The 22,714-nt window shown below is 36.4% G+C and overlaps 1 protein-coding gene across 3 annotated transcripts; it reads left to right on the top strand.

The window, feature by feature from the left end:
* The first annotated feature begins 1,981 nt into the window (after positions 1 to 1,981).
* Positions 1,982 to 17,787, top strand: LOC107584554 (uncharacterized). 3 transcript variants are annotated; one of them, XM_016271223.1, is made up of 12 exons: positions 4,243 to 4,342; positions 4,458 to 4,537; positions 5,666 to 7,847; positions 9,236 to 10,778; positions 11,361 to 11,514; positions 12,031 to 12,161; positions 12,969 to 13,007; positions 13,189 to 13,487; positions 13,576 to 13,664; positions 15,544 to 15,761; positions 15,901 to 15,949; positions 16,521 to 17,787. In XM_016271223.1, the coding sequence occupies exons 3-12, from the start codon at positions 5,682 to 5,684 to the stop codon at positions 16,702 to 16,704; spliced, it is 4,872 nt and encodes a 1,623-aa protein (XP_016126709.1). In that variant the 5' UTR covers positions 4,243 to 4,342; positions 4,458 to 4,537; positions 5,666 to 5,681; the 3' UTR covers positions 16,705 to 17,787. The 3 variants fall into 3 exon arrangements, with proteins under 3 accessions (XP_016126710.1, XP_016126709.1, XP_016126711.1); XM_016271224.1 differs by lacking the exons at positions 4,243 to 4,342; positions 4,458 to 4,537 and adding an exon at positions 1,982 to 1,992; XM_016271225.1 differs by lacking the exons at positions 4,243 to 4,342; positions 4,458 to 4,537 and adding an exon at positions 5,168 to 5,186.
* The last annotated feature ends 4,927 nt before the right edge of the window (positions 17,788 to 22,714 follow it).

Genomic DNA, 22,714 nt, shown 5'->3' with positions numbered 1-22,714 from the left:
AATGTGCAACCCATTCCTAGTTTTTGTATTGATTTGTATATACATTAAATAAATATTTTGATGTTTTATTCATGTTTCATGTTCATACTATATTAATAATAGTACATTATGCATAAATAACCATAAAGCAAATCCTAACCCTATAGTAAGTTCGTTTTGTTAATTAATATTATTCAGTACTTAAATGTATAATTACACTGTAGCAATGTCACCTTAAAATAAAGTGCAATCGTTTATTGCTGTCAAGTTTTTAAACCATATTTATTTAATTTTTATTCCTATCTATCCTATTATCATTATCCTACCTTAGACCAAATGTCCCCACAAGTATATTAATACCAGCAAATGACTTTTTAGGGACATTTCTTTTTTATCCCCATGAGGACAACTTTTTTTTTTTTTTGGAAAATCTACAAATGCTGAAAGCTTTGTGTGAGCGATAGGTTTAGGGGTATGGTTAGGGTAAGGTAATAGAAAATACTGTTTGTGCAATATAAAAACCATTAGGTCTATGGAATGTCCCCATAAAACTTGGAAACCCAACGTGTGTGTGTGTGTGTGTGTGTGTGTGTTGTTCATGACCCGGTCTCAGGAGTCAGGGGTTTACGCCCTCAGAGGTTTGCAGTAGGACACTGAAGGAGTGAAGACAGTATGTTCCCACAGGGATCAATCATAAGGCAACACATTCTGAAGACTGAAACCTCAGTGTGATTTTAACAGCCTGCAAAGCTTAAAGGTTTCTCGACCTGTGCCAACCCTAAGCCAGAGTATGTTGGTTAAATTTGTTGCATCCAGAGACATACTTGTAAATTGTGGGAGATATTAAACATGACAATGAAACGCTTTGATGAACTCAAATTTGGATTAAAAGGAATTGCCATAATATTTAACTTCAATATTGAGCCTCATTTCGCATCCTTTGCAGGAAATTTTGCATGCAGATTTTGTCAGTTTGTAATCCATGCACCACATGGAAAAGACTTGGAATACAATGCATAAAATTGCATGGACTACTTGTGCATTTGCATAATTTTTTAAAGCTTGATTGCATGAGGGGTAAAATCATAATTGTATTGCATTATTTAAAGAAAGAAATTCACCTTTTTTTCCAAATGAGAACTCGAGGGAGAGTAAATGATGACAGAATTCTTGTTACTGGGTCATTTGTTTCTTTAATAACACAATAGATAGGAAAAATCAAGCATGCTGCTTGTTGACAGTTTCATGAATTAGATGTTAAGACAGAGAGAGCAATCAAATGCACCTGTTAGGAAGGCATTACAGATGTGTGTGCTAGAAAGAGAGAGTGTGGAGGTAAAAGAGATGTAGATCTTGTCTAAGGAAAGAACGAAGCACTTCTGAGAATCTTGCAATCTTCTTCCTCTGCGTCAAAGCTTGTAGATCAGATCCTCCCTGTGGAGCTTTAAACATTTCTTATTTAAAAAAAACTCTGCGTCTGCAACACCGATGCAGGATAAACACCCCCCTGAGAGGCATTCAAATACCTTTCAATGTCAAATTCTGCTCCACTGTTCTGACAGTAATATCATTACTGCTCGTTCTGGCCTCGCAGATGAAAACACCTCAGAGATGATCTTCATGATGTTTGTCAACTCTGATGATCGCAAGGCAGGCAAATATAGCTGTGAAGTGATAAATCGTCCGGCATGGCACATGTCTCTGCTATCAGGTAACCCACTTTGAACTAAGGGTGTGGACTTAAAATAAACCCTCTCCCCAAACCCCCAAGACCTGTCAGCTTTATGTGAACCTCATATTCTCCAGACCTACATCACCGTTGAGTATTATTGCCCATTTGGATGTAAAAAAAAATTATCTGCTTCATTGTCTGGGTTTTCTTTCTCTCTGTCTCTCTCTCTCTTGGGACAAACCATTTGTGTTCTGCCTGCAGGGATCTGATGCTGAGCACCGGCTGCTTTAAGAGTGAGATCTTTGGACTCAATCGCTCATAACAGATGTGTCCAAACTGAGGTAACAAGTCTGTCAAAGGTCGTCAGGTTTTATGGTTTGGCTGCTAGTTGGAAATAAAAAAAAAAAAAGTTCGTTTTGTTAATTAATATTATTCAGTACTTAAATGTATAATTACACTGTAGCAATGTCACCTTAAAATAAAGTGCAATCGTTTATTGCTGTCAAGTTTTTAAACCGTATTTATTAAATTTTTATTCCAATCCATCCTATTATCATTATCCTACCTTAGACCAAATGTCCCCACAAGTATATTAATACCAGCAAATGACTTTTTAGGGACATTTCTTTTTTATCCCCATGAGGACAACTTTTTTTTTTTTTTGGAAAATCTACAAATGCTGAAAGCTTTGTGTGAGCAATAGGTTTAGGGGTATGGTTAGGGTAAGGTAATAGAAAATACTGTTTGTACAATATAAAAACCATTAGGTCTATGGAATGTCCCCATAAAACTTGGAAACCCAACGTGTGTGTGTGTGTGTGTTGTTCATGACCCGGTCTCAGGAGTCAGGGGTTTACGCCCTCAGAGGTTTGCAGTAGGACACTGAAGGAGTGAAGACAGTATGTTCCCACAGGGATCAATCATAAGGCAACACATTCTGAAGACTGAAACCTCAGTGTGATTTTAACAGCCTGCAAAGCTTAAAGGTTTCTCGACCTGTGCCAACCCTAAGCCAGAGTATGTTGGTTAAATTTGTTGCATCCAGAGACATACTTGTAAATTGTGGGAGATATTAAACATGACAATGAAACGCTTTGATGAACTCAAATTTGGATTAAAAGGAATTGCCATAATATTTAACTTCAATATTGAGCCTCATTTCGCATCCTTTGCAGGAAATTTTGCATGCAGATTTTGTCAGTTTGTAATCCATGCACCACATGGAAAAGACTTGGAATACAATGCATAAAATTGCATGGACTACTTGTGCATTTGCATAATTTTTTAAAGCTTGATTGCATGAGGGGTAAAATCATAATTGTATTGCATTATTTAAAGAAAGAAATTCACCTTTTTTTCCAAATGAGAACTCGAGGGAGAGTAAATGATGACAGAATTCTTGTTACTGGGTCATTTGTTTCTTTAATAACACAATAGATAGGAAAAATCAAGCATGCTGCTTGTTGACAGTTTCATGAATTAGATGTTAAGACAGAGAGAGCAATCAAATGCACCTGTTAGGAAGGCATTACAGATGTGTGTGCTAGAAAGAGAGAGTGTGGAGGTAAAAGAGATGTAGATCTTGTCTAAGGAAAGAACGAAGCACTTCTGAGAATCTTGCAATCTTCTTCCTCTGCGTCAAAGCTTGTAGATCAGATCCTCCCTGTGGAGCTTTAAACATTTCTTATTTAAAAAAAACTCTGCGTCTGCAACACCGATGCAGGATAAACACCCCCCTGAGAGGCATTCAAATACCTTTCAATGTCAAATTCTGCTCCACTGTTCTGACATATTGAGCCTCATTTCGCATCCTTTGCAGGAAATTTTGCATGCAGATTTTGTCAGTTTGTAATCCATGCACCACATGGAAAAGACTTGGAATATAATGCATAAAATTGCATGGACTACTTGTGCATTTGCATAATTTTTTTAAGCTTGATTGCATGAGGGGTAAAATCATAATTGTATTGCATTATTTAAAGAAAGAAATTCACCTTTTTTTCCAAATGAGAACTCGAGGGAGAGTAAATGATGACAGAATTCTTGTTACTGGGTCATTTGTTTCTTTAATAACACAATAGATAGGAAAAATCAAGCATGCTGCTTGTTGACAGTTTCATGAATTAGATGTTAAGACAGAGAGAGCAATCAAATGCACCTGTTAGGAAGGCATTACAGATGTGTGTGCTAGAAAGAGAGAGTGTGGAGGTAAAAGAGATGTAGATCTTGTCTAAGGAAAGAACGAAGCACTTCTGAGAATCTTGCAATCTTCTTCCTCTGCGTCAAAGCTTGTAGATCAGATCCTCCCTGTGGAGCTTTAAACATTTCTTATTTAAAAAAAACTCTGCGTCTGCATCACCGATGCAGGATAAACACCCCCCTGAGAGGCATTCAAATACCTTTCAATGTCAAATTCTGCTCCACTGTTCTGACAGTAATATCATTACTGCTCGTTCTGGCCTCGCAGATGAAAACACCTCAGAGATGATCTTCATGATGTTTGTCAACTCTGATGATCGCAAGGCAGGCAAATATAGCTGTGAAGTGATAAATCGTCCGGCATGGCACATGTCTCTGCTATCAGGTAACCCACTTTGAACTAAGGGTGTGGACTTAAAATAAACCCTCTCCCCAAACCCCCAAGACCTGTCAGCTTTATGTGAACCTCATATTCTCCAGACCTACATCACCGTTGAGTATTATTGCCCATTTGGATGTAAAAAAAAATTATCTGCTTCATTGTCTGGGTTTTCTTTCTCTCTGTCTCTCTCTCTCTTGGGACAAACCATTTGTGTTCTGCCTGCAGGGATCTGATGCTGAGCACCGGCTGCTTTAAGAGTGAGATCTTTGGACTCAATCGCTCATAACAGATGTGTCCAAACTGAGGTAACAAGTCTGTCAAAGGTCGTCAGGTTTTATGGTTTGGCTGCTAGTTGGAAATAAAAAAAAAAAATGTTGAAGCCAATTTTATTTATTTGAATGACATGAATTTATAATTATTGTTTACTGTGACACTGTACTTTGGTATAGTGACTAAAATGTATTCTTAAAGAATACTGTTTTCTTATTTAGTCATATTATTCTAACAAGTATAGTATTTTACCATAAGCTGATTTAGACTTTCTTCTGTTTCTTTACTGTCTTTTTTATTACAGTATTAAGTTAACATTTTGAATAGGTACACCACACAACTTTTATATATATGTATATATATATATATGTTTTGCATGCACATTGAAATCAGTTATTATGCAGGTGGTGTATATGAATAATATTGACCTTATTTATTTATGCCTTGTGTTACTTAAATTTAGGACGTCTTGCATCTGACTGAAGTGAGCGATGACAGTGTAAGAGTAGCTTATGAAAATCATGCGTGTAGGAAAAACAGGACTGAGTCATATTCATCCGATAGTTTTGACGGAAGAGTCACGAATGGAAATAATACACAGATGGGTTGATACAAATCTAAGTGGAAAATCATTTGACCAATCAGTCAGTTAGTTTTCTATTGTAGCTTTGGACAACAATACAGGTGGTTTAGTTTTACATTAAATAAATATATATATATAATTTATATAATATTACATATAAAAACTATAATAAAATCATTATTAAATAATGCAAAATTTAAAATTTAATCTCAAATGTATCTTGTTTAAAGAATATTTAGATATTTTAATAAAAATACATAGACCTCACAATATAGTGGTATAGTGGCATAATTTTGCCTATGATGTCCATTACATTGGTTGTACAATGGTGTACTTATAGTATCAGATGAATGATAAACATATTCATGTACCATAGTATTATACAATATTACTCCAAGGCAGGCTACTAAAAAGAATGCCATGTTACCATGTCTAAAAGCCACAGTACTTTTTAAAAATTATTTGGTTCTTTTATTATTATTTTAATCTTGCTTTTTGAAATGATCTATAGCTCTAATTTTTTATGCGTCTAATTGTTTCTTATTTTCTTTTGTATCTTCTTCCATTTCTTCTCTTGCAGTGACGTGTGTGCAGTGATGCAGAGAGAGGAGATGACAGCTGAGCGGGTTGACATGACCGTCCCAGACAATCTGCTGTTCTTGGACACAGATGCTGTCAGCTCTTCCTTCGCTTCATCGCCCATAGAGCAGAATGAGTCTGCCCGTGCCACGGACAACCAGACAGATGACAGATTCAGTTCAGTCCCTGATCAACACCCTAATCCAGCCTCAGGAAGCTCAGGATTAATGCCAGTTCCGCACCAGGACGGGAGCATTGAGATCCATAGTACAAACATTGAAAGGGAAAATGAGAGTGATTTAGTCTTAAGGCGGTCCCTGGATCACACTGCAATGATAGAAATTAAAATAAATAATCCAAATGATGATGAAAGTGATAATTGTGACTTCAGTACTGCTGCTGTAATGGAGACTGACAATTTCACAAACAGTATTAACATCCCTAAACTAATTCACCTAATGGACAATATGATAGACAATGAACAAAATGACAAACATAGTGACTCAAACACTAAAGATGATCCAAATGAGGCTCATGACAATTTGATGAGTCCAGAAGTTCTATTATTAACAGAAGACAACAGGCAAGAAGAAATTAGCCAAGACACCATTTTAAACCGATATGTCTCCTCTGAGAGCACTGGACTTGAGGTTATCCAAATGGCTAATGATGATGATCCCTTGGTAAACACTGTTTCTGATGTAATGAACAGTGAGCAAAGCTCATGCTTGATTGCAAGCAATAAGACTGATGCAACTTCCTCTGAATCCCTCATCCAGACTTGCCGGGATTCATCTGAAGGTGTTGATGTAGCAGTGGAAGCGGCGACTGCATATAAAACTCATCCAGAAATGCATGACATTGCAGATGACTTGACATGTTGTGGCTTCACAACCTCTCATATACCAAAGACAGACGATCCGAAGACTGGCGTACATCTATCTTTGGCTGATTTGCATGAAGCAGACATTGTAAACATCTTAACACATGCCTCCGCATTATTAGATACTTTGGGGTTGAACAACAATGTCTTGGAAACAGCTGACATGCCAGTCAATGACAGTGAGATCATTCAGACTGTAAATCAAGACTTAGCTTCCTCAAATGTTGAGTTTTGCACTGGCGTTTTAACCCAAATGGTTCAGAATTTTCTACAGGATTCAAAATATGATGTAACGGAATCAGAATCCAACAGAACTGATGATTCCATACTTGACAGAATGGCTGAAACAAAATTCCCTCTGGACATCGGTTGGGTGGCAACTTGTAGCAATGATCCAAGTGAAACAATAGAGCCACTTTTCCCCCAATCCATGCACGAAACCTCACAGATTGGTGAAAAACATGAGAAGGATCTCTCACAAGTGATCCCTTGCCCAACAACTGTCACGAATAGAGATTTAGATAACTGTTCTGAGGAGATCGACGGTGCTTGCTTAAAGTTCACAAGAACAGAATGTGATGTTGAGGCTTGTAGCGAGTTGTGGCTGGACGCTCGCCAGTTCTTGGCAGGGGAAGAGGATGAGGGTGCTATTTTTGACAAGTTAGGTCGTTCATGTTCTCCCAGCCCCCCCGTGGCCCATCCAGACAACACAAAAGCCTCTGATTACTCCAGGAGAGAGAACATTTCAATTGACCACCAGACTGAAGACTGGGAGCTGAGGTTTCCACCTGTTGAGAGACGGTCATCCTCAGACAGCTGGGCTAGTGCACTTTCAGACTGGTTCCAGGCAGTTAGCACCTATTCAGAAGACTCTTTCACCAGTGTTAACACTTCAAGCACTGGTTTTAAGCTCAGTATGGCAATCCAGGACAACATTTTGGAGCAAAGGACAAGTCCTGATAATGCAAACAACACTGGACTGACGTGTCTGTCCCTGGACCTCTTAGAATCAGAGGAACCAGGTCAAACCTTAAGTAGAGGACTAGTTGAGTCTGATAACACCAATGGAACTCTTTTTAAACAAGGAGATGAAGATAGACTTCCTTCTCATTCAGACTCAGACAGACTGGACAATACAACAATGGAGAACAACATGAGTTTGTTAGAGAGGTCTGAATCCCATAAATCAGATAATAATGCAGTCGTGGATACGCTTAATGCATCAAAGTCTCCTGCAAATGAGATCAGTGCCAAGCATTATGGAAGTCAGCACATCCCTGGAGAGTTTTGGAGTGCAAAGGTGAGATGACTATCACATTTCAAATACAAGTAGCACAGGCAGATGTAGACTCTGGTGTTTTGACTGAGTTTTCTTTTGATCTTCTGCAATTTGCATTGAGAGATTTGCATGTCAGGGTTTTCGGTTTAAACTAAAGGTTAGTTTTGGTTGACTGTACTGAAATAACCACATATTGAATGCAAATTTTAAAACCGTTTACATTTTAAAACCATTAGTACCCAAAAAGTACTTTGGTGGAGCAATAGTTCAGTGGTGGTATCATCATGCATAAACATGATACTAAATGCTTACTGTATTCACATACCATAGATAGGCACTGTAGTACAAAGAATACAATGGTACACCTCCAAAAACATGTTATTATTGTGGTAACATGTCCAACAAAACATACCAATACCATGGTAATTTTTTATATTGTTTTATTAGTGGCCATTTCCATTATTTAAAATCTTCCACATAGTGACAGAACATGATCTTAAATAGCTTGTCACCTTTAGCATGTTCTTTAATAGGTCTTACATGTGTGGAACACTTTCATCGTGACTTTCATTATTATGACACTCGGCGTGCTGGAAGAGCCAAGTCATTCCACACAAAAATATCACTTCAGAATGTACACACACTCTCTTTCTCACACACTAAACATTTACTAAACAATTTAAATATATATATAATTTTTACTGAATGTGTATTATTTATTTATTTTATTATCCCCCTGTTTTCTACTCAGAAGAGGTTTTGTGTGATTTAGCTAACTTTTAGAGCCATTTCAAGAAAACCATCACCATAGTATGGCTCAAACGCACTCACTAACACCCTCCTCATGACAGACAGCTGTGGCTGCTGAGGAAATGTGAGGTGCAAAGAAAAATACTGATAAACAGAAATGCAGACTAATTATAGAGGGTGGAGGATGATAATAGTCCAAAGAGCAAAAGAGGAACGGGAGAGGCAGTGGGTGAGGGGCACGAGCACAGCTGAGGGCCGAAATACGACCCCTGCTCTCAAACTCAGTGTCGTACTGTACAACAGTTTCTCCAATCCCACAGACCCCTGAGACAGCGGGAGAGCTGTGATTGGTTCACTTACATTACACAGCGGCTGTGATCACTATAATAGAGATGATTCCTTCCATTGCCAACCACATGTGGCTTTAGACTGCAGCATGAAAGCAAAATGGTTTTTGCATTAGACAGACCATCGCCTCAGTGAGGTATGTAAACAAACAGCTAAATGTAGTTTGGATGAGAGTAGGCCTAAATTGACTTGTGAAATGATACAAATTCTTAAATTCTTATGCTGTCTGCCTCTAAATTCTTGTCTCGAGATAGAACTCTGCGTCTTCTCCATGACATTTAATGTTTTTTTTCAATGTTTTTGTGTTTCAGTCAGAAGGAAATGTGCTGGTTGAGGTGACTGGAGACAAAGTTTCCCAACTCGCTTTGGTCTTCGAGGAGGAACGTGAAAGCAGTTTTACTTCTCAAAGGATCTCGGCTTACATTAGCGACAAGAATTTAACTGACTGTGTGAGCGGAGAGGAGCGGCATCACAGTTCCGATGTTGCTCTCCACACATGTCCCTCTCAATCGAACAGTCACGTGTCTTCTGAGGTGGGACTTGCCAAAGGAAATGAATCGTTTGGGCATTTTAACACAGAGGACTGTACCGTGAAGCCAAGAGATGAGGAAAGAAATACATTTCCACAGTTGATTGTGCCGTTTGCTCCACTCGATACTGGAAATACTTTTCTCCATCATAGTCTATTGAAAAGTCCACAGGCTGATCTAGACCTTCCACCTAAAGGGATTATTAATGAGATACACCTTAAGAGTGATCAAAAATCAATCAGTAGTGACGATTCTTCTGAAGATCGATTTCACACATGCCCTGACCAGTTTTTATCTTCATCCTGTGGAGATTCAGATGATCCTTCCATCAAGGATACTAGGAGAAAAGCAGAGTACAGTGATACCAGTGACATCAGCAAAGAGCTTTCTAAGTTAATTTTACTCACAGGACAACGTTTTATGGTGTCTGAGGACAAAAGTGTTGCATATGTCACTCTAGACTTGGAAGAACCCAATTTAAGTCATTTTTCTTTGTCAAACTGTGAGGAACGACCCAAAACAGACAATATGCCTCACAAGACTTCCAAAACTTCCTCAGATGGTAAAACACGCTCGAAACATAAGGAGAAGCCAGCTGAGAAGCAGCAATACAGGATTCAAACATCAAAAAAGCAAGATCTTCAGCCCCCATCCCAGGCGAAGGATGAATTCAATTCAGAAGGAGGTGGTTGTGAAGATCGTCCAGTTACTGTCATTGAAACAATCGTCATCACAGAGAAGATTGTTCCTAAAACCCAAGGGAAGAAGAAAAAGAAGCATTGCCAGCATGGGATGCCAAAACCAGAGAATGATCAACTGACTGACGTAGGGAGCAGAAGCGCTCAGAAGAGCGTGAGTGGCAAGACCGAGAACCTTGACGTGAAGGTGACGTCAAATGGTCTGGATAAACCAGCATCTCATCCTCCCACCAAATTGGACATTACTAACAAAGATAGCATTCAGAAAGTCATGTCAGTGAGACCCAAAGTAGAACCCACTGGGAGTTTTGCGGCCAAGATGGACCCTGACGGCGTAAATGCCACTCAGAAAGCCACTCCTATAAAACTCAAAGTAGATGCCAGTAACACAGCCAAGATGGAAAATAAGACATGCACCTCAGATTCTCAGAGCACGTGTTTATCCAGCATGCTGAAAGACGACATCAAACGCAGGCGAATCGCAAACAGCTTGTCTGGAGCAGTTCCGATAAGGACAAGGCCACAGCTGCCCGCAATTTTCCGCCAGGCAAGAAAAGATGGAGAAGATACGACCCGGAGAGCTTACAGTGAGGTTGTCAAGCAGAAGACGCCAACACCTAAAGAAGGTTCTCCAAACGCATTCCTGTTCAACTTCATATTAGATATCAATCCATTAGAACAGGGATGTCCAAATCTGCTTCCAGGGGCTAATGTCTGGCAGAGTTTAGCTTTAACTTGCCGAAAACACACTTGTCTGGAAGTTTTCCTTAATTATCTGGTTCAGGTGTGTTTGATTAGGACCAACGCTAAACTCTGTAGGAAAATGGCCCTCCAGGAGCAGGATTGGATCCCTGCACTAGAACATTTTGTGTTTTTATAGTGTGTGTTCCGAAATGTCAGAATCATCCAATTTGACCCAGTCTGATGTGGTTTGCTGGCCTTAGCTGGTTTAAGCTGGTTTAGCTTGTCTCCCAGTCTAGTTAAGGTGGTTTTAGCTGGTTTGCCAGTTGGTCAAGTTGACCATAAATCTCTAAAACCAACAAAACAGATTAGCCTGATCAGCTTGGCCACCTTAGGGAGACCAGCTAATCACCTTAGGATGATTCAAGTTGTTTTTTGGGGGGGTAGAATACAATGGAAGGAGGTTATCAAATAAATGTCTGTAAAATGGACTATAAATGATGCATTTTTATATGTTTTTGTTGTAGTTGTGGTTCCTCGTGTAGTCTCAGAGATCCAGGCTGACCCAGTCCCTGACGACCCCCAGAACATCTTGCTTGGGTGCCAGTTCAGTCCCGTCCCACCTGATGCCACCATTAAGTGGACTAAAGAGGGAACAGTTCTGTCAGAGATAAACAAAGTGTAAGAAAAACGCTCTTTTCCTATCAGCCCGTTTCACATTAGCTACCTACTTTATTGTCTGACTCTGGTTCCAAAATTAAGTTTCCAAATGGAATTAGCTAGCTGAGATGACCACATTTCTAAAGGACATCATTATAGGGTTTTTTTTACCACTTGGTGGCACTCTGTTCTTGTCCAAATCTGCTGTAAAGTTTGGCAGAGACCTGACTGAACATCAGCGCTCTGGTGACTCAGCCATGACTTGGAGTGGAAGCAAATTGGACCTTTTACATAACGGTGTGATTCATTCCTACTAAATGCTGACTGTGCCTCAGACTCTATCAAACAGGCCTCTGCTTTAAAGAATGGTCCTTCTGAGTTGTAATTGCAGTTATACTGCATATAATCAGGATTCGGGGATGAACATCTGGTCTGTGTTGGGCACTATACTTAGTCTCTAGTGCCCTTTACCCAGATGTGTGAAGGGTTATTAATTTACTATAAATGTTCAGTAAAATGTTTTTGTTTTTTCTGTAGAGAGAAGGATGACGGCCGCTTCACTTTGACCATCCTAAAGGCTTGCAGTAAAGATCTAGGGCTGTACAAATGCAGCCTAAACGCCGCCAACATTTCTGTTTCGACTTCAGAGTACCATCTCACGTCTGAGGGTAAGACATAGAGGTCTGCTTTCCCAGACTAATGATTAAAGAGGCTACAAATTAAGATTTTAATTTGCTGATGTACTCCATGACTAAGCAGAAAGTTTCAAGAAGTTTCAACAGGGTAATTAATGTAATAGACTGAAAGAAAGCCAGGTAAAGACTTATTCTTCTACCAAAATGGCTCACTGCATTTGATACAGTTCGGCTGTTAATGAAGTACATTCTTTAAGTGTGCATGTGTGCAGCATGAATACAATCCATACATAATACACCACCGTTCAAAAGTTTGGGGACAGTATTTTTTTTTTTAAAGGAAATTAATACTTTTATTCAGTACGGATGCATTAAACTGATAAAAAGTGACAGTAAATACATTAATAATGTTAGAAATTCCGGTTTCAAATAAATAATCCTCTTTTATACTTTCTATTCAAAGACTCCTGAAAATAAATTCTCAGTTTCCACAAAAAATTGAAGCAGCACAACTGCATTTATTTTATAGGTTGCATTTATATGATCAAAAAATAAAAAAATAAAATAATTGTAAAAAAAAATTTATGAAACATTAAAACGAATTATTAATACAATTTAAGATTTTTAGTGTGTCCCTGCTGAATAAAAGCATTAATTTCTTAAAAAAACAAACATTTGAAGGATAGTGTATATATTTCCAAATTTTTAGTGTCAAATACGTAGAGTTTGTGTCTGGGAAACCAATCTTGACTTTGTAGATCTGTAAACATGAGAAAACAATCAAGAAGATGGCTTATTATTACACACGTTGACTCAACTGTGTAAAATTTTTAATTTCAGTGCTGATGGAACTAGTCATTCCGAGTCATGATCAACCAGGTAAACAGACCTTTAATTTCTTGAGAATCTGCCGTTCCTATGAGTAGCTAAACTATTATGAACAGTGTGATGAAAATATTATTTTATGAAAATCTAACATCTCTATATATTTTAATGGGTTGTGGGTATGAACGGTTAGTTTAACAACAGTTTTCATCCTATTTATGCTTTTATCTCCCAGCTGAGCCCAGGGTTGTGAATGGCGATGAGGAGAACATCCAGTGCAGCCCACTTCTCTTTAAGGAAGATTTTCTCTCGGATCAATATTTTGGAGAGAATCAACCAGCGAGCATTGTGAGTGAAAAGGTCCACTTCGGGGAAGGCATGCATCGCAAGGCTTTCAGAACCACTCTTAGCGAAGGCAATCTGCCACGCTTCAACCCCGGCCATCCCTGCGTCCTGAAAGTACACAATGCCATCGGCTATGGGACCAAAAATAATGAGGAACTTGTCCAGAAGAACTACAGCCTGGCTGTGGAGGTGAGAATGGATGTCTCCAGGGAGATGTTTAATTAAGAAATTAACTTAAGGAGATTTGGGACTGATTATTTTTTTCTATGTTAACCAGGAATGTCATGTGCAGAATACCGCCAGGGAATATATTAAAGCATACAACAGTGTGGCCAAGTCTGCAGAATCATTTGGAGAGTTGCCAGAGTAAGTATAACAATACAATTGACCCTACACACTTGTGAAGTGTAAAAAGAACTGGGAAAATTGTACACAGAGTATCTGTATTGTTTCAGTGTATCACTTAATTCTAACCATAATGTAATTGTGTGAGGTGAAAAAGTTTCCACATTTACTTAAAGTGCCCCTATTATGGGTAATGAAAGTTCATATTTTGGTTTTGGGAGTCCCCAACAACAGGTTGACATGCATGCAAGGTCAAAAACACTTTCATTGTCTTATAATATGCATTTATTTTTACCTTACTTGCTCAACGATTCATTTTTCCAAACCCCTCCTTTGCGTGACGCTAATCTGCGGTGATTGGTCCGATTGGCCTCATTTTCATTTCATCTTGCCTGTAATGCCTGATAATGCCAGAATGCAGCGTTTGTGAGCGCAGTGCTGCTTTGTGTAAAGCGTTACCGGGTAAACAGCTATTTTTAGCGCTCCAAAAGCTGCACCTAGTGGCAAAGAATGAATCTGCATTTTCATTCAGACCAACACGAAAAGACTAACAAGTGGGCGGGCAATATGCTAATATTTCATGTTGACGTCAGCATGAAACGGCTTGGGATTCGTTTTAAAAACGACTTGTTTCAATGATTCAGAGTCGACTCTTTCTTTTGAAAGACAATAACTTTATACCCGGTGCACTTTCAGATTTAAAACTTTTGCAGGATGTTTTCATTCACTTAGAGCTGTGTTACACACTGCATGAAAGGTAATTTTCAAAAACCCATAATAGGGGCACTTTAATAAGTAAACTTCCTTAGTGTTTGAATTTGATACAACTGAACTTTTAAGGGTTAGCAAAGATTTTCTAATTAAAGTAACATCTACACTACAAAATATTTTTAATTCAAAATATTTTTAGTGTATAAAAAATACGGTAAAATTAGTGATATTGTGAAATATTATTTAATTTAAAATAAGTGTTTTCTATTTGAATGTATTTTAAAATGGTAATTTATTCCTGTGATGGCAAAGTTGAATTTTCAGCATCATTATTCCAGTCTTCAGAGTCACATGATCCTTCAGAAATCATCCTAATATGCTGCTCAAGAAGCATTTCTTATTATAATCAATGTTGAAAATAGTTGTATTGCTTAATAATTTTGTGGAAACCGTGATAAGTTTGAGGAATAGAAAGTAAAAGCAATTTTTTTGAAATAAAAATCTTCTGTTGCTTTATAAATGTCTTTTCTTTCACTTTTAATCAATGTAATGCATTCTTGTTGAAAAATGGTAATTTTATATTTTTTAAAAATCTGTATATTTATCACACATGCTAAATTTATATTATAAAATTACATTTCAGTTTGCTTTCTTCAGTCTAGTAACTATGTCATGCTATTGATAGAAAAAAAGAATTATTAAATATTTGAAATGTATATATTTGTAACAATGTAAAGGTCTTTACTGTCACTTTTGATCAATTGAAATTTTCTTTCACTTTTAATCAATGTAATGCATTCTTGTTGAAAAATGGTAATTTTATATTTTTTAAAAATCTGTATATTTATCACACATGCTAAATTTATATTATAAAATTACATTTCAGTTTGCTTTCTTCAGTCTAGTAACTATGTCATGCTATTGATAGAAAAAAGAATTATTAAATATTTGAAATGTATATATTTGTAACAATGTAAAGGTCTTTACTGTCACTTTTGATCAATTGAATGCATTCTTGCTGAATGAAAGCATTTAAAAAGAATAAAATCAAATAAAAAATAATTGTTTTGAAAGCAAACTTTTGAATGCTAGTGTACATTTCATAAGACTCTAAGACACACTTTATTCAAAAACCTCATGTTTCTTTCATTATTTGTATTAGTTCATTAAATTGTCCTTAAATTCCCAGAATCATCCCTATTTATTTGGTGCACCGGCCGTCTAACAACATCCCTTACGCCACGCTGGAGGAGGAGCTGCTGGGAGATTTTGTGAAGTACTCCGTGAAGGACGGGAAGGAGATCAACCTGATGCGCAGAGACTCTGAGGCGGGACAGAAATGCTGCGCCTTCCAGCACTGGGTCTATACACAGACCGAGGGCAACCTGCTGGTCACAGATATGCAGGGTAAATAATCAACTTATTTGACCATATGTTGCACACATGTTGTGAGTACGCTGGTTTAACGAGAAGGATGTACATTCGAATCCTGCAGGGAGTGATGCATAAAAATTTTAGCACCCCAAATGTTCTCTTTTATGTCCAGGTGTGGGTATGAAACTGACAGATGTTGGGATTGCCACCTGTAAAAAAGGGTAAATTCTAATTGAAAAATTTTACAAATGTATTCTTTCAAAATGTGATATTTTAAAGGGGTCATATGATGTTGCTAAAAAGAACATTCTTTTGTGTATTTGGTGATTAATGAAATGTGTTTATGCAGTTTAAAGTAAAAAAAACCACATTATTTCCCACATACTGTACATTATTGTTTCTCCTCTATGCCCCGCCTTTCTGAAACGTGTCGATTTTTACAAAACTCATCGGTCTGAAAAAGCGAGGTGTGCTGTGATTGGCCAGCTATCCAATATGTTGTGATTGGCTGAATACCTCAAGCGTGAGACGGAAATGTTACGCCCCTCACCATACTGTGATGGTGTGTCCCAGCCGGAGCAACGACACAAAAACATTAAAATCCATTCTAAACGAGGCATTTGTTGCATCCAGTGGGGACATAATTACTGATTATAATGACTTATATTTAAATATGTATATATACTATAAATGTTGTATATAATAATACATTTTTAAATAAGTATTTAAATATTTACATTAAAATTATGTAATTATTATGAAAGCAGTCAAATGTATTTTTTATCGTTGCAGCTATAAGGGATTCAGGGGAAACTGTGCCACGTCCTTCATTGATCAGTTCAAGGTTCTGCATCAGTGTAACAGGTACTGTGAGCTTCTGGGCCTGACGTCTCTTCAGCCCAAGCCAAAACGGGCCGTCGCCCTGCCAAAGCCAAAGAAAAAAACCTTCGGTCCTGCACTGAACGGCAAATCCTGATCGCACAGAAACTCTGAACTTCTGCTAGTAGGATCACTAGTGTTTGCCATTTTTATCAGTGAAGTCTTGCTCAGGGACGAACGTGTTTCTGAGATGTTTCTTTAAATGTAAGATGATATTCATCTGGAATGAGGACAGTAGGGAGGCTACTTTTGTGCCATTTTAAATGAGCTTATTATTGATTGATTGATTTTTTTTTTGATTGATTTAATGTTTAGGGGTGAGTGGATTGACAATTGAAATCACTTTTTTGATATGATATATTTTTGTTTAAACCAAAGATATATCAGCTATATAGTGTTTTATCCTGATTTGCTTTGTTGAAAAGTCGTGCCAGTGGTGCTGCTATCTGATTCTTTATTATTAGCCTGCTGGCACTTCTGAATAACAACAACTTCATGTTATTATGATTGTTTGTTATAATATGTGCAATAAGTACTTAGTTCATCAAACTGCTAAATCTTAAATAGACATTTACTTTTATAAGTGCGATTAAAGTACAACACTGTAAAAGATGATTGTTCGATTTGAATGCAACTGCTAGAATTGAATGTTTGAAGCTTAAAATACTTCATTTTCATACATGCAAAATTCTAAATGTAGAGTTTAGTATTGAATTTTTCGTTAATTTTGAAAAAGTTCGTCTACACTGTCTCTGGGAAGGATGAGGGGGTAAATATGATACTATGGAAAAGTTTGTACACTTGCCCTGGTAAACAGCTGTTGATTTGCCTCGGTAAGAATGACAATCCTCCACCTTCACGTTTCCATCATCCTTCCAAAGTCAAATGACTTATTGCCTCATTGCTATATATATATCACACACGTTTGAAGCGATGTATTTGTCCTGTTAATGTTCATGAACTGCACAAATCAATCACCTGAAATTCTAAACTGTGATGTTACTGTAGCTATTTTCTGCAAATCTAGATAGTCTTATCTATTAGTAGTCTTAGTGAATGTGGATGGAAGGTCAAAGGTTAGCAGATTCTTGGCTTGACTGAACCACAATCGTCTTGTATTGGCTTTGAATGAGCTCTTCTGAATGATATGTTGTGCATTAATAAGTATTTTTTTCTTTGAGTCTGGCCTTTATTTTAATCACTAACTTAAAAAAATTACTTGAATCGTTGCATTACTTATGTTACATTAATGTTAGCTTAAACTAAAATGTAAAGAACAATAAATGTAACAATTTATTAAAATATATATTTTTTTATATTATAAAATTACATTTCATTTTGCTTTCTGCAGTCGAAGGAAAAATCTGAAATTATTTTAGTTAAACTAAAACTTACGTATTGTATATAAGCGTTAGCTTAAAATACAATGTAAAAAAACAAATATTGAGCTAATATATTTTAATGTTTAAAAATATTTAAACTTTTAAAAAGTTTCAGATTTTATTTCAACATTAAACATGTTTAACAATGTACTAAACTAAAAACACACAAAAAAAACTATATTGAAAAAAATCTGCTTAAAAATGACAAAAAAATTTTTTTTTTTAAATAAAGTTAAAATGAAAAACGCAAATCTAAACTATTCATTAAACTATAATATTACTCCAATGATACTAACATAGCACTGCTTTACTGTCACTTTTGATCAATTTAATGCATTCTTGCTGAATTTCAAATAACACTTGAACCATTAAAACACTTCAAGAAACTTGCTAGTTTTTTTATTGTCATGATATGATACTAATACTGAACAAAATATGAAGAAAGCGTGTCACATGACATGCATACTGTCTGGTAACTGGGTCAGTACGCACACACATACAGCAGACATGATCTATTGCATCTATTTTTGGCAGATGCCATATTATGAACCTTCCGGCTGACACAAGGGTGTTTCACATTCCCACAATAGACTCCATCATCATCATCATTATTGTGTTTCTCTGTGCTGATTGGCCGAGGTGGTTGTGAGGTCTCACCGTGGCTATTTAGTGTGATAATGGCGTTTGACAACACAGGATACAAACACCATTGTCACACTCCACAGCTCAGGAGGACGGTCTAGAAAGCCAGGAGAGAAAGTGACATAGCCTTATTTTTGCTAATAGTAAAAGTAAATAGCAATATTTTTTTCACCTATGATAGCTGAACTTGTATCTAAACTCTCAGAATGAACAGAAACTTGCACTTAAATGAACAAGGCCTGCAAAGGTCGCTCTGTTTTCGTCCTTGTCTTTGGTTCAGCAGCTGGCTCTCACTCTGGTCATGTGAGGATGTTATCGATTATGGTCTTGTGTTTGCACGTCTGTCAGTGGAGTGGATAGTGACGGGAACCGTGCAGATGGTCTCTTCTAAATGATCAGTCCTGCCTTAGATCAGGAATCTTCAACAGAGGGTCCTCTCGTTATTGAGCTCAAACATATTTTAGAGAAAATAAAAAGTAACCAAAAACACTATATATATATATGTTAGTTCAGATAAACATTTCAGTTGTTAATTCAATATGGGATTTTAATGTCATGTACAAGTATATGACTGCAATGTCATGAAATATGTAAATATATTAACGTGGTACTTTTTAAAGTGGCACCTTAAGGAAGGTCAGGCTTAATTTTTTCAAGGGTCAGTACATCTTTTTAAAAATATTTTTTTAAATAGTAAAATATTATTACAATTTTAAATAACCGTTTTCTATTTCAATATATTGTGAAATGTAATTTATTCCAGTGATGCAAAGCTGAATTTTCAGCATCACTGCTCCAGTCTTCAGTGTCACGTGATCCTTCAGAAATCATTCTGATATGCTGAAACATTTTCAATGTTGAAAACAGTTGATATTTCGTGGAAGCGTGATGCTTTTGTCTCAGGATTTTTGATGGATAAAGTTAAAAAGAACAGCATTTATTTGAAATCGAAATCTTTTGTAACATTATAAATGTTTTTACTTCTGGATTAACTAAAACTATAAAAACATTTCTGTTGCTTGTAATAAAATGTTGACTTAACATTAACTTAACATGAAATATAAGACTTTGAGTTAGTTGCCAAGGCAACATTTCTCATTTTAATTTAGTTTAACTTGTACTACAATAAGTAAAACTGGAATTAAAAGTTTTAACTAAAATTTAAATGAAAACGGAAAATGTATATAAATATATAAAAAAAATAGCCTACTTCAAAATATTCATAAAACCATTTCAGTATTTCATTACTACAATAGCTCTGCTTTACTGTCATCAATTTAATGCACGCTTGCTGAAAAAAGTATTAACGTCTTAATTTTTTTATTATTTTAAATTTATTATTTTTTTTCATGAAGAGGTCAATTAACAACAATAAATAATAAAACCGGTTCATTTATTTTAAATAACTTTCTCTTCATCAAAGAATCATGTTCCTCCCCCCAACAAAACTATTTAACGGCACAACTGTTTTCAATATTGATAAGAAGAAATATTTCTTGAAGGGCAAAGCAGCATATTAGAATGATTTCTGAAGGATCATGTGACACTGAAAATGTAGCTTTGCTTCACAGGAATAAATCATTTAAAATATATTCAAATAGAAAACTGTTCTTTCAAGTTGTAATATTTCATGATATTACTGTTTTTATTTGAGTTTTTGATCAAATCAATGCAGCCTTGGCGTGTGTGTGTGTGTGTATATATTAAGTACTAATATATGTATACACTGCTGTTCAAAAGTTTGGGATCAGTAAGTTTTTAACGTGTTTTAAAGAAGTCTCATCTGTTCACCAAGGCTGCATTTATTTGACCAAAAATACAGAAAAAACAGCAATATTGTTATATATTATTACCATTTAAAAAAATGGTTTTCTATTTTAATATACTTTAAAATATGATTTATTTCCGTCATGCAAATCTGAATTTTCATCAGCCATTACTCCAGTCTTCGGTGATACTTCAGAAATCATTCTAACATGTTGATTTATCAATATTGGAAACCATTTTGCTGCTTAATATTTTTTTTTAGAACCTGTGATACTTTTTTCAAGGTTTATTTGATGAATAAAGTAAAAAAGAACAGCATTTATTTAAAATAAAAATCTTTATCACTTTTGATCAATTTAACACATCCTTGTTAAATTGCATTTATTTCTTAAAAAAAAAGAAAAAATATATATTACATTTGTTTTACTAATATTACTAATATATAGTAATATATATTATATCACTGACCCCAAACTTTTGAACAGTAGTGTATATTGTTACAAAAGATTTCAATTTTAACTGCTGTTCTTTTTAACTTTTTAGCGTTGAAACATGTAACATTGCATATCTGTAAAAACAAACCCCCCCACCCCCCACCCCCACAATAAAGCTAAATTCTGTCCTCTTGTTTGCTTTTCCTTCGACTTCGGACAATCCAGTAAATGACCGAACAAACTTTATCTCAACCTCTCAACCTTCAGCTTAAACTGAAACCTAGAACAGACATGTATTTACAAACCCGATTGCCAACACTTACAGAAGTAGAAATACCATGAATGTGTTTACCTTGAAATCAATCAATCCAAACCCATCTGATACCATTTTAAGTCTTATTTAGTTGATTTCCTGTCATTTATGCTTGCGTAAGATAATGAAGTGTTTCTAGTGTCAACTAGCCAAACATTAAGACTCTTCGGATAAATCAGTAATACGACAGCACACCTAAATTCCATTTATCAGTTTATTTTGAACCAAGTTACACGAATCGCAAGGTCCTGTTGCGAGCAGGAACCAGACAGTAAATGTTCCTCATCAATAAAAAAAGAACTGTCCCTACAAAAGAGGAAGGGTAATTTATAACAATAACAATAATCATAATATTATCACAAACCTACAGAGGCCCGAAAAGTGTGAGTGGGGAGGCGAAAATAGAAAAAGAACCAGTTTGAAGTCTTAAGCCCCGTTCACACCAAGAACGATAACTATAAAGATAACGATATTAGCATCCACACCAGCAAACGATATCTTCTGTTTATTCTAAGCGCACGCTCGTCTGCCGCTTTAATTCTTGAGCTCGTTACAGCAGGATGGATTCTGATAGGCTGTCAGTGTTTTATCGTTCATCAGCTGGGAAAAAAATCATTTTGAAAGTGATTCCAACGATATTGTTCCTCTGTATCGTTATCGTTATAGTTGTGGTGTGAACTATGCTATTCTTTAATATTGAGAACGATATTTAGAACTATATCTTTATCGTTATCTTTACAGTTATCGTGCTTGGTGTGAACGGGCCTTTACTCCAGGCGGAGCTCGTTCCTACAGAGCTGATCCAGATTCACACTGAAGAACCAGACTGAATCCAGATCAGCTGTAGGGATGAGCTGTGATCTGATATGTTAGCAGCAGGCCGATTATAAACAAGAGATATTGCACCAAGGAACTGAGTGCTTTTAAAACAACAAAATAGATTCAAGTTCACCAAAAAAAACAAAACAGGTGACATGACCCTAGTGTGTGATCAATAAAGTGCCCTTTTAGGTACAGTGGTGTTAGAAGAAACAAGATAGACCGAAAGAAAGAAAGTTTACATCCTGAAAGTCTACAAGACTTGCAGTGTTGAATCACAGCGCTTTTAAGATAGCTTCACTCTGTCGCTCTTTAATACTTCAAACAGATTTAACACATACAGTAAAAGTCCAATCGCATCTTTCCCCGAAAACAAACTCATTTACAGCATTATGAACAGGTAGAATCATAATAAAGATAAGAACAATACTTATTACAATTGAAGAAAACCCTCTCAGACAAACTCATTTACATGTCCGATGCATGTCGACGTTTCAATCTTTGCTCTCAACCAAGTTTGGCTCACATTTAACAAAAACCCACCAATTCACTATCTCAACTAATTAGAATAAGACTAATAAAAAAAAATATTTTTAGTGACTTTTTGTTGGCCTTCTGGAAAGTATGTTCATTTACTGTACATGTACTCAATACTTGGTAGGGGCTCCTTTTGCTTTAATTACTGCCTCAATTTGGCGTGGCATGGAGGTGATCAGTTTGTGGCACTGCTGAGGTGGTATGGAAGCCCAG

This window comes from Sinocyclocheilus grahami, unplaced genomic scaffold (genome assembly GCF_001515645.1).
Source record: "Sinocyclocheilus grahami isolate Dianchi unplaced genomic scaffold, SAMN03320097.WGS_v1.1 scaffold61.1, whole genome shotgun sequence".
Taxonomy (NCBI): domain Eukaryota; kingdom Metazoa; phylum Chordata; class Actinopteri; order Cypriniformes; family Cyprinidae; genus Sinocyclocheilus; species Sinocyclocheilus grahami.
Note: the sequence above shows the minus strand (reverse complement) of the source record. Positions and strands in the feature narration are given on the sequence as shown.